The sequence below is a fragment of the Sturnira hondurensis genome, unplaced genomic scaffold, assembly GCF_014824575.4.
Source record: "Sturnira hondurensis isolate 20B ecotype Veracruz unplaced genomic scaffold, ASM1482457v3 Scaffold0021555, whole genome shotgun sequence".
NCBI classification, from domain to species: Eukaryota; Metazoa; Chordata; class Mammalia; order Chiroptera; family Phyllostomidae; genus Sturnira; species Sturnira hondurensis.
In genome coordinates, this window is record NW_028094186.1 from 868,442 (window position 1) to 886,933 (window position 18,492).

Below are 18,492 nucleotides of genomic sequence, written 5' to 3' on the forward strand. Positions count from 1 at the left end.
CCTCAGCCCAGGCCAACTCTACCTGGTCAGTGGCTATACTGGCTCCCAGGCTAATTAGAGTCCCTGCCCAGCCCAAAGCCTACTACCAACTACCCCCATGCCCTTCCTAAGTCCTGGAATTATAGACCTGGGCTTGGGCTCCCTTCTGAACTTTGCCACCCACCTCCCTGGCCCTGCTTTGACTCACCCTCTCCTACCTGCCCAGCTGCCTCACGTCCTTCTCTACCCTGAGAGGTCTCCCTCAGACTCTTCCAACATCATGAAGCACTATGCTGACAGCAGGCCTCTGCCCAAGCAACCTGACACCTGATGGGCCCCACCACAAACACACACCCTCCTTCCAGATATTCACCTTCAGCTACAGACATTGGCACTTGGTGTGGGGAGTGGGGGTGGGGATGCAATTAACCCCAGAAATCTTTTCTTCTGAATGGACCCTGTCTTTGAGATAAGGTGGGGTGCAGGGTAAGGGGTACCTGAGAATAGGCCTGTTTCTCCACCTTCAGACCAGGAGCTCCTGGAAATAGAGCTATGTCTTCTATTAGACACAAAGCCCTGGAGGGCTGGGCTGTCTCCCTTGATCCTGTGCCCAGCCTGGGCTCTGCATGTGGAAGCGCTCTCCACTCACCTTTCAGCGTTGCTTTTTTCAGTACCTTCATGGCATACAGGTGTCCACTGTCAGGCCGTGTCACCTTCCGCACCAGGAAGACCTGAGAAGGCAGTTGGGGGGAAAGCAAAGGAGAAGCTGGGGTGGGGACTGAGCCCATCAGTTCCCATCCTCCAGGTCTCAGAATGACTTCTAACTTCCCTGTGCCCCACATTGACCTTTTGTCCTCTTTGGGTATTAAGGTGACCTCTTGTCCTACCCTCAGACCCATCAATCCTTGCCCTCTGACCCTTTGAACCCTCAGGTGTCCCCTCACTCCCGCCTCTGACATGACCAGTGCTGCCCTCCCAGCTGTGGGCTCAAGACTCACTTTGCCAAAGGATCCCTGGCCCAGAACCTTGAGCAGCTCAAAATGGGATGGATCGGCCTTCTCAGAGCCAGCCTTGACATGATGCGTGATGGAGATCTCCTTGAGGACACCCTCATCCTGATGGAGGGATAGAGCTGGTAAGCATGGTGAGCCCCATCTGGGACAGCATGGGGCATGTCCCTCTTCCAAGTCCACTCTCACCAGACACCAGCAGACAGGGCCCTGCAGGCCCTTACAGGGACAGCCTTCAAGTTCATCAATGGTGAAGCCCCAAAGGGCTTCAAACGCCAGGGAGGGTCAAACTATCAAGTTGCCAGGTCAGGCAAGGCCCTGCTCCTATTGCTCTGGCCTGTTAGGGCCCAAGGGAATGTGCAGGCACAGCCAGGCTGGCCAGGCTGAACCAACCACAGTCTCTGGCTAAGGCCCAAAGACCTGCCTCAGGTCCACCCCTCCCCCTGCTATAAAGGTTTTGGTTTTGCCACAATAGGAAGTAGGGCTTGTTCTCATATTGGGGAGGCAGAGCTGGGTTTTTGTTCCTGGACAGGATGGATGACAGCATCCCTCCAGCCAAAAGGACAGGGCTCAGATGCATAGAGACCCACGAGTCACCTGAGACTCCCCCACCAACTGAGTAAGTACCAGTCTGGGATGGGCAGGAGCTAAGGCCAAAGACTCAATGCCTCACCTTCCAAAAGTTCTTTCATACAAATCCACTAGAAACCCCTCACCAGGTTATAGTTGTTCTACCCTCCCTCTACCCTCTACCCTCCCTCCAATCTATCCATGTTATCCTGGACCCCTAAATTGCCTCCTCACTTCCCCAGGAAGCAAGTCTGGGCAGAGTCCAGCTACCCAGCAGGGCCAGGTCTGGGCTAGGAGAGCCCAAAGCCAGCTGAGGCCAAATTGGCTACCCAGGCACCTGCTCCAAGGGCCACAGCCAAGTCAACTCTCATCTGAGCACACTCACCGAGTCCCGCCTGGGGCCAGGGCCAGGGCCAGGGCCAGGGGCAGGCAGAGAGATCTGGCTGATCCTGGGCCGCTGCTTCCTGGGCAGCCAGGGGAGCAGGGCCCAGAGCCGCAGACGGGGCGGCTTGGGATCCTGCTCCATCCGCCCGGCAGGGCCAAGGCACCATGGCAGGAGCAGGCAGCCTCAGGGGCTGCCTCAGAGGTGGCCAGGCCCAAGGCGGATGTGCAGGTTGAGGGCGGGGGCTGGGCCCAGGCCGCCAATCACTCGGGCCTGTGGTTTCCTCGTTCCAGGCCTACACCCTTACCACGTTCCCTTCCTCTCTCTTCCCCCTCCCCATCGCCCAAGGGCTGCCCTCTGGCCCTCCACCCCCATCCTCCCTGTGGGCACTGCAAAGGGAAAGCCCCACGCCAACTCAGCTGCTGAGGAGCAGATAGGTACCCAACAGGCAGAGGCAGGCACCCAACATGTAGAAAGAGATAAAGAGGGACACCCAACAGGCAGAGCCAGGCACCCAACAACATGTAAAGGCAGATAAAGAGGGACATCCAGTATATAGAGGAAGGCACCCAACAGGTGAAAACTGATGAATTCGGGCAGAGGTAGAGGCCAGAGGGCAAACATGCCTAAAGGGCAGGGATGGATAGAGACACCGACACAACCCAATAGGCAGAAGAACACATATCCAACAAGCAGAGGCAGGAGAGGACTCATACCTAACAGACAGAGGCAGATGGGGACACATTCAATAGGCAAAGATAGATGGGGACATGTGCCCAACTGACAAACACAGAAGGGGACATGAACCCAACAGGCAGAGGCAGATGGGGACCCAACAGGCAGAGGCAGATGGGGACTTATATCCAACAGGTGGAGACAGATGGGGACATGTACTCAACAGGTAGAAACAGGAGACATAAACCACCAGACACCTAACACATGACATGTACTCAACAGGTGAAGACAGGCCCCCTTCATGCAGTAACAGACAGGAGCCTAACAACAGAGACAGGTGGGCCCCAGACAGAGACAGCCAGTCAGTGAGGCCCAAGGAGACACACAGGTACCCAGGGCAGACACACAGGCAGGAAAGACACAGAGATACCCAGAAAGTCAGACCCTGAACTCGAAGGCAGAGTTCTCGTTCTTGCTGGTCTGCCTAGGGGAGGGAAAAGAGGTGAGAGGATGTCACCTGAAAAGCCCTAGCACTTGGGAGAACAGTCTAGCATTTGTGGCAGACCCATCTCTGAGGTCCTCCACTTCTGAGGGGGGCCCAGGAATAAAAGAGTGGGGAAGAGGGACATCTAAGTGCAAACTGATGACTTTGACTCTAATCTAAATATCCTATAGACTTATGCCTATTTCAGGAAGAGAAAACTGAGACCCAAGGGACAGTGACTCACCACGGCTCAAAGTAAAGCAGTGGCAGAACCCAAGTCCTTCCCCTGGTTGTTGCCGGGCCTGCAAGCTGGCAGGCCACAAGTGCCAGGAAAGGGTGGGTAGGTAAGTCACCCATCCAAGCCTGCCCCCTCCCTCTGTACTAGGGTCAATCCGGGGACTTCCCATTCCAGGTCTTGACCCTCAGAGACACAGCTAAATCTTCAGGGCACTCTGAATAGCCACAAAAGCTGCAGCCACAAAAAGCTGCAAGCTAACAGAGCCTGTGTGTAACACAGAGTTGCAAGTGATAAGGTGCCAATGCAGTGGTGGGACAGGCAGAAAGCTACACAGCAACCCCTTCCCGCCCCACCCTGAGGTCTGAGCTTCCATTTGCCTGTCTGTGACTGAGAACACTCCTAGGGACAGAGGCAGTCACCCGGAAACCCCAGGGGACAGAGCTACCCCCATAGCCATTCTTTTCCCAGAGTCATGGTGACAGATACTGCTGGAGGCAGGCCAACCCTCTGCTCACCTTTCTGGGACAGGAGAGTGAGTCTTTTTCAAACCTAAGGAAATCTGCCGGGGTCTGCATGGTGGGGCTCAAGTCTGTGGCCACAGTGCCCCATTGCTCCCTTTACTTCTGCTTTTTCAGCCTTTCCAGCCCAAAAGACAGGGTCCCTGACACCCTCCTTCTCACTTCCCCTTCTGCAGGGAGGAGGGACAGAAGATGGGTCAGGCTCCCTTGCTGAGGAGGGGACTATAGACCCCAAGCCCATGATTGTGGGGTAGGGGAGGGATACATTCCTCCTGTCTCCTCTGATCCTAAGGAGGGAAGACTGGAACACAGAGTCACAGTGATGAAGTGCTGACAGCGGGCATGCAGCACTTGCAAACATGCCTTGAGAATGAGAAGCAGAAGTCAGCAAGCCATGAGCTCTGACTACCCTGGGCCCAGAGAGTAGACACTCCTTACCCCACAGTGACTGTCCCATGGCCCACCCAAAGTGACAGCCCACAGAGCAGGCACCACCACACCCAGCCCTGTCCTGAAGAGCCTGACAGTCCAGGGCCCTGGGATGGGCAAGGGGGTCGAAGGCCCTGGCCAGGAACCACAGAGCTCTGAGATGAGGAGCAGGTAGCCACGGGCAGGGGTTGACCAGGCCCAGCCCCCTTCCATGTGACCTCGCTGCATCACTCACACAAGTATACCCACAGGAACTGACACACACACAAATACACCAGGCCGATGATCGGAAATCATTTCCACACACATCCCCTATGTGGAAACACACGCCTCCACATACACACGGACTTCCCCTTCCAGTCCTCAGAGGGCCTCCAATAACAGGCTGATGATGGCCTGCCAGGGTTGTAAAAGATGCTTCCTTAGACTGGGGCTTCTCATTGCACCCCAGCTTCTTCAGGCAGGAGTTTGGAAGCTGGGAGAGGAATCCCCGAGAAGCAGAGGAAGCAGAGGAAGATTCTCTGTGGCTAGCAAGGCACAGGAAAGGGCAATAAGAAGGAAAAAGAGCTGCCTTCACTGAAGGGTATATGTGCAGGGCCCATGAGGCCTCTGGGTGGCAGAAGGGTGAGGACAGGCAAGAGACCACATCCCCTGGTCCCTGCCCCATTCCCCCCATATAGATACTTCCTCTTATTTACTTCCTCCCACAAGGCAGCTGGGAGAGAAGACCAGAGCCCCCTGCCTGATCACTTGTCCCTAGGGTTCTCACCCTGGGCCTCCCTCCACCAGCCACAGCCCAAGTCCAACTGCCAATCTCTGGCCCTAATGAATAGCAACAGCCCCTTCCCCAGCTGGCATCACCTACAGGGTCTCCCAGGAGCTGCCCCTCTAGTAGGACAGATGTCTACAGACATGTCTCCCAGCATGCCTCTGGGCAGGTGAGGAGGAGTCTATAGTTCCCAGGCATCCTTGATGGGGGAGCTGGCCTCAGGCACTAGGTCAGGACTGGCATGGAGTGACAATGAGAATTATGCCTCCTATTGAGCCACTCATTACATGAAGCCATTCTTTTTTTTTTAACATTTTTTTTTTAGAGAGAGGGGAAGGGAAGGAGAAAGAGTGGAAGAGAAACATCAGTGTGTGGTTGCCTCTCATGTGTCCCCTACTGGGGACCCGGCCTGCAACCCAGGCATGTGCCCTGACTGGGAATTGAACGGGTGACCCTTTGCTTCACAGGCCCGTGCTCAATCCACTGAGCTACACCAGCCAGGGTATGCATGAGGCCATTCTTTCCTTCAATTGTTGCTGGTATGGATTCTGCCAGGCCTTGTGTCTTAGCCTCATTTCAGAGATAAGGAAACTAGACTCAGAAATAAAATTACTTATCAAAGGCTGCATGGCTAGAAAGAGGGAAAGCTAAGAGCAAAATCAAAGTCTGTTTGCTTCCAAAGACTATACTCCTAAGCATTTTATTATTGCCTTCCTTGCAAGGCCAGCCAGCCAGTGTCCCATCTGGATATCACTCATAGCTACTGTTCCCCTGCTTTGTCCTCCAGGCCAGGAGCCAGACACCAGGAAGCACACACATTAAGGCAGATGCCAGCCTTGACCTCAGGTAACTCCAAAAAATCAATACATGAGCTGTGGGTGCCCAGAGGCTGTAATTATCTGCATAAGGTGAGGTAGTTACAAGTCTCTTGCCTCCAAGTACCTTCCAGAGAGGGGGTAGTCTAGCTAGACCCTGAGGAAGAAGAACAGGCATTGGCCAAACAGAAAGTAGAAAAAAGACACTTCATGTAGAGAGACCAGGGTGAACAAGAGGCTTAAGGCTAGGAGTTCAGGCTGGGAAGTTAAGAACTGTCCATTCACTAGCTGAGTGCTCCCAGGCAAACTATCTCCCTACCTAAGCCTCAGTTCTCTCCTCTGTAAAACAGAGGTTAAAAAGAGATGTTGTTTCTAGAAGCAAAATGGGCTACAGGGGCAAAGGGACATAGTAAACAGAACTTCTCCCTGGATTAGTGTGCAGTCTTACTGCTGCAGTCTCCTCTGGGCAGGTGGAAGGGACACAGCCCAGCCACAGGGTCCCAGGTGCTAGGAGAGTGGGCTAGCCTGCCCCAGCCAGTCCAAGGGAAGTTCCCTACACCTGAGGCTACCCAAAGTCCACAGTCACATCCTGCCTGAGTTCCAGCCAGGGGAGCAAGATGGATCCGGGAGGGATCAGGGTTTCATAAACAGGAAGAGAGGAGGGGAGGGGGGAGAGGCTCAGCTCTCAAAATAGACCTACAGGCACTTCAAAGGGTCCAGCTCCGGAGATAGCCAGGGGAGGGGGCCTGGGGTGCCCAGTCTACCCCCAGGAAGGAAGGGAGGGTAAATGGAACCTTAATGCGCCTGAGGACACCAGGTGTGCCCTAGGTACTGAAAAGATCACCCTAAGAGCGCTCACCCTAGACTGTCATCCGCACTATGGCTGCTAGCCCCAAATCCCCCCTTCTGCTTGAAACAAATAAACAAATTTTGAACACCACCACTGTACCTCACACCTTGTTAGATTCTTTAATTTATACGCATCCCATGCCCTCCTCCATACCTTCCTCTGAGTAGCCCTGAAGGATGGACTCAATTCTACAGGAAAAGCATCTGAGCTTTAGAGGAGCAAACCACTCACCCAAGGTCATGAGGCAAACAGGAAAGAGGGGAAGGATTCTGAACTCAGAACACCTGACTCCCAAGTCCTTGTCCCACCTCTTCTCCAGGTGGAATTCACACTTTTCTCTCGAGCTGCCCATATCCTGCCTTGCTCACGTCATGCCCTAGGCAGACCTAGGCCTGGAAGGTAAGGCTACCAGTAGGAAGTGGAGTTGAACGAGACACTGGCTTCTGCTCACACCACAGAAGAGAAATGTAGCCTTGGAAGGTGGTGTATTTCTGTGCCCAATATGGGGCCTGGGGCCTGNCTGAGTAGCCCTGAAGGATGGACTCAATTCTACAGGAAAAGCATCTGAGCTTTAGAGGAGCAAACCACTCACCCAAGGTCATGAGGCAAACAGGAAAGAGGGGAAGGATTCTGAACTCAGAACACCTGACTCCCAAGTCCTCGTCCCACCTCTTCTCCAGGTGGAATTCACACTTTTCTCTCGAGCTGCCCATATCCTGCCTTGCTCACGTCATCACACCACAGAAGAGAAATGTAGCCTTGGAAGGTGGTGTATTTCTGTGCCCAATATGGGGCCTGGGGCCTGGCACAGAATGAAAGTTCTTTTTTTAAAATATTTTTAAAATTTATTTATCTTTAGAGGGGAAGAGAAGGAGAGAGAGAGAGAAATATCACTGTATGGTTGCCTCTGGTGTGTCCCTTGCTGGGAACCAGCCTGCAACCCAGGCATGTGCCCCAACTGGGAATCGAACCACAATCCTTTGGTTCGCAGGCCTGTGCTCAATCCACTGAGCTACACCAGCTAGGGCTAGAATGGAAGTTCTAATTGCTCATAGGCATATTCTCCCCCACCACAGTGCCCACCACATAGCTTTCCTGTCTCCACCTGCCCCCCTGGGAGCCCCCTGAGGGTGGGGATATTGCTTTCATTTTGTGGTTCCCAGTGCCACAGCAGGGTGCACTGAAAGTCTGAGGAAGGAAAAGATAAACCAGCCCTTTGCCAGCTCATTTCAGTGTACAGAGTTGAGGTCCTGACCACAGGCTGAGCGCCCCCTAGTGTGTTGGGCCCAGAAGTGAGCACTGGGGACATTGTGCAGTTCTGGGGCAACAGAGAAGATGAATAAGTTCCTAGAAATGGTGGAACTTGGGGGTCACAGGGACCCGGTGTTCCTCCTCTTCAGCACTGAGTGTTCCCTGGGCTGGGAGGAATGGGCTCTGTGGTCAAACAAGCTACTTCTCTGCCCACCAGCTATGTGACCTTGGGCCTCAATTTTCTCATCTTATAAAATGGGAATAATAACAATTTCTACCTCTAGGGGTAGTGTGAGAACTAAAGGGAAAGCTTCCGGTGTGGTGCCAAGTGTGTGTTAAGCTCTTTTTCTTCTTTAATGTGGCATTTGAGGCTCTCACCCCTCCACCCATTTCCAGCCTCATCTCCCCTACCCCAGAATTTTCTGCTCTAGAGCCAGGAGTCTTAGGTTTGGGAGATCAAATGTAGGTTACCTGATCAGGTAAGCTCCTTTACTCTCTCAACTAGTCCCTCTAGCTTTAGATGAGAAGCTGTACTTACCACCAGCTCTCCCCAAAGCTGCCACTCCCAGAACCTCAGCTTAACATATGTACATGCTTGTTCTTCACTGGGGACCTATAGGCTCTTTATTTTTGTTACCAGGCAACTAGGGGCATCTACTCTGTGGGAGGAAATTCTGTAGACATGGGGCCAAGCAAACCAAGGGGCCCAGTCCCCACCTCTTGCCGGGCTTCTGGTGGCCCAAGGTTGCCATAGTAACCAACAGAAGAGGGGGTAGGAGCCTACTTCTCTCACCCAGCCTACCCCAGGCAACTCAGCAACCTTATCTTAGGAGGCTGAATCAAGACAAACATGGGGACCAGCCCTGGGTCTATCTCAAAGGTCAAGCTTATGGCAGGTCTAGTGCCCAGGCAGACCTAGGCCTGGAAGGTAAGGCTACCAGTAGGAAGTGGAGTTGAACAAGACACTGGGATATTCATGCTGCTGGTGCTGAAGTCACTGTGTGCCAGGCAGTCACTTTCTCATATGTCCTTCCCATCACTTCTATGAAGTAGGCACTGTTATCCCCAATTTACAAGTGAAGAAACTGAGACTCAGAAGGCAGAAGAGCTTCTGGCAAAATGGTGAGAGTAGAGCCAGGACCTGAACTCTGGTCTGCTTTACTCACACTCTGGCTGCCTTGGTGGCTTCCAAAGCCTCTTCACAGCCAGCAACTCTGTGACCTCACACAATTGAGCGTGGGAGGAACCCAGGGGAAGCAGAGAGAGCAGGGGTGAGGGACCAGCCTCATGTTAGGAGCAGGAAGCCCTGATAAATGGCCTGTGTGCCCACCAGGTCCCCTCCAGTGTCACATGCCCAGATGATTTCAGGCCCTTGTCAGGTCCAGATGACCTGAGCCTCTCCCATCACTCCTTCAGCCAAGCCACCAACAGTAAATAGACTAAGGAAGTGTCTTAGCCTGGGTGACAGGTAACTGTACTTCTAACATGAATTCTGCTTCTGACCCTGTCTGGACCACAGTCCTCTCACCTAAGGAACAGGAAGGGTTGAGCAAGTGATCTCCATGCACAAGGTTGCCTTGAGGATTAGCTGGAACCAGAAAAGGAAGGCTAAGCTGGGAAAGGGGCAAGAGGCCAGGGCCCTCCATCCAGGTGGGTCAAGGGCAGGCCTCCTTCCTCCTCCATGGCCATGTAAACAATCCCCACCTAGCCCTAGTCCTCACCTTGGATGGCTGAAGTCCAACTTCTTCCCCTGAGGCCTGTCCATTCTGGAAAAGAAAAGAGAGATTAGGGAACACTGTCAGAGTTTACCAGTGTGGGACAGAGCAAAGAGAGACCCTGTGAGGCACCCCATCCTCAGCTGTTCCCAGTAATCGGGGAGGCCATGGAGGTGGGACAGGAGTTCGGGGTGAGTCTCCCACCTCCACTTGCACAGTGCTGGCACAGGTATCAAGCCCTCCTGCAACAGCCTCTCACCACCTAGGCAGTGCATTTCCCGATACCCCCTCCCTCAGCTCTCTGCCTGGCAGAGAAGACTACCTTTGAAGACTACCTATCTTTGAAGACTCAGCTCAAATGTCACCTCCTTCCAATAAGGAAAGAGTATGTGTGGCTCTGACTTTGTGACGACTAATCGACTGTAAGCAGCCTCAATTTCTTGACCTGTAACATGGGGGTAATTACAGCCACTTCCCAGAGAGAGTGGCTACCCTGGCCTTGCTTCCTCTGGGACCCTTGCCCAAACAGGCAGAATCGCTGCTGGCCCACTATGTCCTGCACTCCATTGTACCACTTTTCACATTGCAGGAACTATTTACACACATGCTTGCCCTTCAGAATAAAGGGAGTCCTGGGAGGGTAGAGATTATAGCTTTGTGCTAACAGCTGCTCTCTTCCGAGCCCCTGTCATATGCCAGGCATTGGGCTCAGTGCCTCACACCTGTGGCATCACCTTCATGACCTGGGAGGGAGGACCTAGCCCCACAATAGAGAGAGAAACTGAGGCTGAGGGGCCTAGTAATGACACCTAAGGTCATACAACTGATAAGTGGGGATTCAGATTCTAGTCTCTGACACCCAGGAGGTGCTCAAAAAAGTTCTGCTGAAGAGCAACCCACACCCCAGGCATGGGTACAACTTGCAGAGGAGTGGGCACTAGATCCCATCTCTGGGGAGTCCTGCCTTTTCCAGTCCCCAGACTTCACACTCAGGTGGACATTATTCATCCTGGGGTATACCAAACCCAGTCCATCCCTTCCCCACGTGATACAAAGCGACTAACGTAATTTATCTGGACCCTGGGAAGCTGAAAGGTGGTGTCCCCATCCCTCCTAGCACAACAAGAGTGTGATGAGGCAAACAGAAGCTCCTAATGTCTAGGGAAGACACAGCCTAGGGCAGGTCAGGACTTTGGAGCCACGGGCTAGGTCCAGAGGGCAGCTGTAGCTTTGCTTGGCGGTAGCAGGCACAGCTGTGTTCTGCCCATTACGTAATCTCCCTGCCCCTGGAACAGCTCCCCACTGCTGCTCCCAGGACATCCTGCCCCCTGAGCCCCTTTAATGCCCCTAATCCTCCCCAGGGTCAGTGTTCTGCAGGCCACCCCCCACCCACACACACATATACACATATATGCTGTCACCTCTCAGCAGCCTAAGGAGAAAGGCCAGGTTGATCAGGGCCTGGGGGGAGAAAGGGTGCATTTGTAGTTTGAGCTTCACTTCACCCAACATTCTAAACTTTTTTTTTTTAAAGAGGGGAAGGGAAAGAGAAACATCAATGTGTGGCTGCCTCTCATGTGCCCCCTACTGGGGGCCTGGCCTGCAACCCAGGCATGTGCCCTGACTGGGAATCAAACTGCCAACCCTTTCGTTCACAGGCCAGCACTCAATCTACTGAGTCACACCAGCCAGGGCGACATTCTAAACTCTTGACAAAATTCCCGCAGATGGTCTCACCAGCCCCCCACCCCAGCCTTCCCCTATTCCAAAATCTCATCCTTCCCAAAACTCAACTGTGATCACTGCACTTGAGTCACTCACTCACTACTTATCAAGAACCTGCTATGCATCAGGCCTCAAAACTTTCCATGAATTCCCACTGCCTGCAGAATACAGTCCCAGCTCCTTGGCATGGCATTCAAAGCCATCATCTCTAACCGCCCAACAGAAGTGATTAAAAGTGTGGGTTCAGCCCTGGCTAGTGTAGCTCAGTGGACTGAGTGCGGGCCTGAGAACCAAATAGCTGCGGTTCGATTCCCAGTCAGGGCACATGCCTGGGTTGCAGGCCAGTTCCCAGAAGGGGATGCACAAGAGGCAACCATACATTGATATTTCTCTCCCTCTCTCCTTCCCTTCCCCTCTAAAGATAAATAAATACTTAAAAATGTGGGTTCTGCCACAGAAATGGAGATTACGTGGAGGGTTAGCAACAGGGGAGTGGGAGGATGAGAGAGGGGGAAAAGGTACAGAGAATAAATAGCATAGAGGGTAGGTACAAAATAGGGGGATAGCAAGAATAGCATGGGAAATGTAGAAGCTAAAGAACTTGTGACACATGGACATGAACTAAAGGGGGGGACTGTGGGTAGGAGGGGGTGTGCAGGGTGGAAGGGAATGAAGGGGGGGAAATAGGACAACTGTAATAGCATAATCAATAAAATATATTTTTTAAAAATGTGGGTTCTGAAGCCCTGGCTGGTGTAGCTCAGTGGATTGAGCACGGGCCTGCGAACCAGAGGATCTTGGTTTGATTCCCAGTCAGGGCACATGCCTGGGTTGCAGGCCAGTTCCCTGCAGGCCAACTCCCAGCAGGGGACGCACGAAAGGCAACCATACATTGATGTTTCTCTCCCTCTCTCCTTCCCCTCTAAAGATAAATAAATATATAAAATATTTTTAAAAATGTGGGTTCTGGCCCTGGTCAGTGTGGCTTGGTTGGTTGGAGTGTCATCCTGTATACTGAAAGGTCATGGGTTTGGTCCCTGGTCTGGGCACAAACAAGAGATACCCAATCAACGTTTCTTTCTCACATTGATATTTCTCTCCCTCTCCCTCCCTCCCTTCTCCTCTCTCTAAAATCAATGAGCATGTCTCCAGGTGAGGATTAAAAAAAAAAGAATGTGAGTTATGGAACCTAAACTTGTGGGTTCAAATTCTAGCTTCCACCACCTGTATAACCCTGAGGTTACTTCATTTCACAGGGCTTCAGTCCTCATCTGTGAAATGGGATTAAAAGTAATGTACCTCTTCAGGAGGCTATAAGCAAAAAAATAGTTTATAAATATATACACCTAGCAAGTACTAGGCCCACAAATAACAGACATTATTATTATTGGGCCCTGTTCTTATGCTAATCTGAATGACCTGAAACCCTGAACAGACCAGCTTATTTCATATCCTTAAACATTTGCATGAGGGCTCATTCCTTCTACCAAGAAAACCCTTCCTGCCTTGTCACCTTGGCAAACTCCTGACCTTCTTCAAATACAAACTCTTCTGTCCACACAGCCTCAAGTCCTTCCCTCCTTCCTCTGGGTCCTACAGCACTGAAGAACATGCAGGTTAACTCAGGAAGGAGCCCTGGCTTGTCTGTCATCATCTCCTTGGCACGCAGCTCAAGCTCAACCCAGAAAAGACAGCAGGGAGGCCAGAGCAGGGTCTATTACTCCCCTTTTTCCACACAAGGTACAGAGAGTAAAGGGATTTACCCGAAGTCCCTCAGGTAGCAGGGAAGAGCCATAGGGCCATAACGCAAAGTCTTGTGGTTGTAAGCCTAAATCCCTGATGAGGGAGGGGAGGCAGTGGGTGTACCCAGAGGAGTGGGCTTACTGAGAAGTGTCCTGGAAGATTCAGGGGACCCCACAGGCCCTGTTTGGCTGCCTCTAATCCCAGGGTTTCTGCCTTGGGTGCCATCTTCATGGAACCCTACACCTGTAAGAGTTGATGCATAAAGTCTCTAGCGGGGGGTGGGAGGTGGGGAGGGAATGACAACCCCAGAAAAAAGACTGTAAGTACAAAAAGGACCATAGGTGAGCTTTCTCCTCAGAGCCAGGGGCCTGGGAAGATAGGGTTCATATGTCCTTCTGACCTGACTGCTACTTGGATGGAGGAAAGAACACAGCTCTGAGGCCATGAAGACACCGCCACTAATACTAGCTGTGTTAACCACTCACTTTGACCTTGGGTTTATCACATCACGTCTCTGAGCCTCAGTTTCCTCACCTATACCATGAAGGCAGGTCTGTCTTTTGCATCCTGTTACTTGAAGTAGTAGTCACATGATAAGTACTCAACAAATTTTTGACGAATGAATGAATGAATGAAAAGAAGGGGACAATGATGTTGACATGCAAGATACTGAATGATGGACCTTGTCTAGAGTCTCGTACAGGAAGGGCCCTTCAGTCTCTTAGAAGGTGGAGACCCACTCTCCTCCCTCTTTTTCAACTGTTCATGGGGACAGCTGCCCGGGGCCCCCACATCACTGTGCCCCTTCCCTAGAAGTCGGAGGTAAGTTCCAACAGGCATCCTTCCTTTCCACCCAAGCAATTCTGTTTTGGGAAGAGAGGCAGGCCCAGGGCATTGTCTAGAGAAGCCAGGCAACAGATGGACAAAGACAGCACGTGCCCCGCAGGCAGGAAGCAGCCCCAGGAGCTGGGTTCAGAGCCCAGCATTGGCAGTCCTGCACGCGGCTGGAGGCTGGGGGCCAGGGGCCAGGTGCCAGGGCTGGCTGGCACCACTCATCCCCAGCAACGGCTGGACAAGGGNGTTTTGGGAAGAGAGGCAGGCCCAGGGCATTGTCTAGAGAAGCCAGGCAACAGATGGACAAAGACAGCACGTGCCCCGCAGGCAGGAAGCAGCCCCAGGAGCTGGGTTCAGAGCCCAGCATTGGCAGTCCTGCACGCGGCTGGAGGCTGGGGGCCAGGGGCCAGGGCTGGCTGGCACCACTCATCCCCAGCAACGGCTGGACAAGGGCCCTTTGGGATGAGGAGTCTGCCAACATCCGGAGCCTCTCTTGGAGTAGTACCTTTTACTTAGGCCAGTTTGACCCCAACCCTTCCCCATCCATAAGCCTCTGCCAACATGAGAGACCTGGGTTCCACTATTGACTCTGACATTGCTTCACAGGCCTGTTCTCTAAGTTCAGTTGTCTCATATGAAAACGGGGGTAATAAAATTGGGGTAACAATCCCTACCTTGAGAAGTTGTTGTGAGAATTATTTTATTTAAATAAGGTGACACAGGTGAAGCAGGGTGGGTAGCACACGGTAAAGCTCTGAACATAGTAGGGCCAGGCCTGGGGACAAGGTTCCAGCTTTCAGCAAGACCAGGGAAGCCCAGGCAGAAGCCTCACCCACACTCCCAGTGAGTCTGCTCCACCTGGACCACACCCTGAGCCAGGCCCACTTTTCAGCAGCGTCATGGGGAGGGCAGGGCAGTCCAGATCCCAGGCCTCTGCCAAGTGCCCCCACCAGTCCCTTGTCTGCCTCCTTCCCGGCTAGGAGCCAGCAGCAGTGCCTATACCTGCAGGTCAGGCTGCTGTATCGCTTACATGTCACCTGGGCTAAGAACAGCGAGGCCCTGTTCTCCAGTGAGAACAGCCCAACCTGTGCCCTGGCTGCCCCATGGCTCCTGTTACCCAAACAATAACACCCAGTTGCCTGGCGCCTCCATGGAGTGGGGGCAGGGGAGAATGGGTAGCAGTACCCAGGGCTCTGTACCCTCTCCCATCCAGGAAGCAGAGGCCAGAACCCACCCCTGGCCACTGAAGAAACAGAGGCCCAGAGAGGCTAAGGAGTGACTAAGGGTCACACAGCATTTCCAAGGTGAAGTTCCTGGAGAAATCATGCTCCCTCCCCAATCCTAGGAATTAAGCAAGTCTTCTCCTCTCACAGAGTTTAAGTGCAATAGTACTCAAAACTGAGTTGAGTTTCCTATTCATACCTAGCCTCCAGATTAAGCTGGGCCCTGCCCCAGAATTCCCTAAAGGGAAGCAGGAAGTAGTTCCTTGGACTGGGAATCAGACTCCAGGGTGTCTGCCCTTGCTACCTCCAAGGTAAGTCCTTGGGTGAAGTTCCTCCCTGGCCTCTCCCACTCTACCTACCTCTAGAGGCCAATGTTGCAGGGACATGCCAAGGCAGAGTACTCCACCTCAGAGCTCCCCCAACCTCCAGGCCCTAGTGACCTGGTCCTGGGGGCAGAGGGTAACAAGGATAGGGGCTGCAGAGGGCAGTGTTCCTCACCTCAGAGGAGGGTGAGTCAGCGAGAGAGAGAACCTCTAAGAGCATGCAGGGCCTGTAAAAACCCCATGGCAGGAATCCCAGAGCAATTTACTCCAAATTGCGCCTTCAGGTTGGTTACCTAATCCTGCCTCGCCCACCTTCCAATAGCCAGTGTCAGCCATGACCATCCCTTTAAAGGGGCAGCACACCTTGGATGCTAGGGACCAAGGGTCCTCACTCTGATCTCAACCCGAGACCCTAAGAGACAGGGCCCTTGGTGGTTGCACCAGGCAAAAAAAAAGGTAGAAAAGGGGACCTGAGAAAAGAAGGAGACCTAGCAGAGTCTAGGGGCCCTAACCAGAAGAAAATCACCTTGGCTCCCAGGCTCACTGAGGTTTCCACACTCCCTGCATAAACCCCACATCCCCTTTGGAAAGGGAGTATCACCTGCCTCCTTCCCAGCAAGAGGCTGGGAGGAAATTTTTTTTTAATCTGGTTCAGGGGCTTGACCTTGACCCTGGGGGTCAAAGGGTACAGGAAGAAGTGGCCTCCTGAACGCTTAGGGCCTGGCACCATAAAATTCTCCGAGGAGGGCAGGAGCTGCTTCTGGGAGAGGCTAGGCTGACAGAAACCAAACTACCCAGGGTCCCAGCCTTTCTATGGGAGGGGGCAGCAGAAGGTAGCAGGCACCAAAGTCCAGCCCCTCTCTAGGAATAATCTTCACAAGGTCGAAGGGCTTGTTTCCACTCTCTTCTCCATAGTCTGGGACAGGGAACAGAGATGTCCTCTGGCCCTAGCCTCGGGGTAAAGAAAACCAAGAGTTTCAGTCCCAGACCAGCAGTAGCACCCCACATTCCACAACTGCCAAGGGTGAAGAAGGACAATCTTTCTAGGGTCAGCAGCGGAGAAGCGGGGAGCTTTCGAAGCAGGGAGCTTTCGAAGCAGGGCGCTGGGAGACGTCAAGAAGTGGGCGTCCACGACCCCTGTCTCTCGTAGAATTCCAGACATCAGGCACGTCAGCCCTGCCCGTCTGCGCTAATAGAGGAAGCCCCGACAGCTCCCAGCATGGGTCCTAGGTGTGTGGGATGGGGGAGGCCAACGCTCAGCGCCCCACGGGATCCCCTCGCCGGACTAAGCGGGTTCTCGGCGCTTGGCGGAACTGTCCCTCGCACACACACACCCGGGGCAGAAGGGGGTGGAGCCGAAGAAGGGGCAAGAGATCGGAGGGCGCTCGCAGACAGCAGCGGCGCCGCGAGCCGCCCCGCCCCAGTGGGGATCCCGGATCGCCGGCCGCCGGCGCCGGTCCCCCACCCCGCTAGCTCACCTCCGGGTCCAGCGGCACCAGCTCCATGAGCGGCCAGGGCTCCTTGAGCTGAGCGAGCGGCATCGCGCCGCCCCCGGGCCGCTCGCGCTCCTCCGGCGGGCGGGGCCGGGACGCACCGCCTCCGGGGTTCCGGGGGTCCCCGGTTCTGCGCCCCCACGCCCCGCCTTCCCCTCCCTGAGCCCCTCGCGCTCCGGCTGGGCCGTCCGCACCGACACAGCAGCCACCGCCGCAGCCGCCGCGGCACTCGCACTTCGGCTCCGTCATCCGGCGGCGCCGTGCCCATTGGCTACCTGCGTGAGGGGCGGAGCGGAAGGAGCCCCGCCCCAGCCCTCGCGGCACTACAGTCCCAGCGTGGACCCCCGGCAGGGTAGTAAGGGCTACTGACGGCTCTGACGGCTACTTCACCTCGAGCCCCTGGCCCAGCGTTCTGCCCCGCCTGGAAGTCCTCCTGGATCCCCCTCACAACCCCACTTCACCACCCCCTGCGCTGGCCACGCCAGATCCACCGCTGTCTCCCCCACTCAGCTCATTTGGAATCGCGCAGTCTAGGTGTGCCTTGTCCCCACAGTGGGAGGGAATCCCCCTGCTTCCCTCCCACCCCTCCCCAACACACATCGAAAGTCCCAGGCCTGATTCTAGCTACAGGCTTAAAAGGAGCCTGGGCCCCATCCCCCTGAGGCCCCTCTTTAGGAGCCCTTAGGGATCCACCCTACGAAAGTCAACACTGGGATCCCGTGGGATCTCAATGATCCATCCCTAGGTAAGTTCTATCACGGTCACCACCATCAGAACCCACAGTTCCCCCAGAGTGAGTTCTTAATATGCATTTTTGCAACCTGTGCTTGAGGGGAGCTCATTTCAAACCAAGTCTCTCCAGAACCTTTCAGCTGCAGGCACAGATCTGGGCTGATTTGGACTCGAAGTCCCTCTGGGTAGTCCCAGGATAGAGGACACTTGGGCTGCACTTGGAGTAAAAGGCCAGGGAGAGCCATTCTCCTTGCCCAGATTCGGCCTCCACCTAAAGAGGTGTTAGGGGTCCAGGTGTGATGAGATTTATTCACACATGGACGAATGGAGGGATGAGCTTGCAGGTGGGAAAGACTGGACGTTTACAAAGCTGTTCAGTGGGATGGAAAGGGTTGTTTATCAAAAGCCTTCTGTCCTCCACCAACATGTGATTTCCTTGAATCCTCACCACCACCTAGTCAACAAATCATAAACTGGCCTCAGAAAGATGAGATGACCTACCCAAGGTCATACACAGAGCAGGTGAAGAACAGATTAGGACTTTAAAAAATTAAAGTGGATGAGAATTTCTCCTAAATCCAGAGTTCCCCTCATCCCTTGTTTCCAGGGTAGCACCTCAGCTGTTGAAGTAAATTGAGTTTTCAGCAGAAAAGCCCTCGGAACCCAACAAATCTAGATTCGAATCCCAGGTCTGTCACCTCCTTAACAAGGGAAAACTCACTATGTCTCTAAAC

The 18,492-nt window shown here is 53.7% G+C and overlaps 1 protein-coding gene across 4 annotated transcripts in view; it reads right to left on the bottom strand.

Moving 5' to 3' along the window:
* The window catches only part of RPS6KA1 (ribosomal protein S6 kinase A1), a 41,594-nt gene extending 24,333 nt beyond the window's left edge, over nucleotides 1-17,261 (bottom strand). The window contains exons 1-4 of one of the 4 annotated variants that reach the window (XM_037032774.1): nucleotides 17,012-17,259; nucleotides 9,692-9,736; nucleotides 978-1,094; nucleotides 629-710 (exon numbers count right to left, since the gene is read on the bottom strand). In XM_037032774.1, coding sequence (XP_036888669.1) covers nucleotides 629-710; nucleotides 978-1,094; nucleotides 9,692-9,736; nucleotides 17,012-17,074 — 307 coding nt within the window. In that variant the 5' untranslated portion in view covers nucleotides 17,075-17,259. Of the gene's footprint in view, nucleotides 1-628; nucleotides 711-977; nucleotides 1,095-1,944; nucleotides 2,164-3,853; nucleotides 3,961-9,691; nucleotides 9,737-17,011 lie in introns of those variants that run through there. The other 3 variants (XM_037032776.1, XM_037032777.1, XM_037032775.1) reach the window with 3 other exon arrangements.
* Between the last annotated feature and the right edge of the window lie 1,231 nt (nucleotides 17,262-18,492).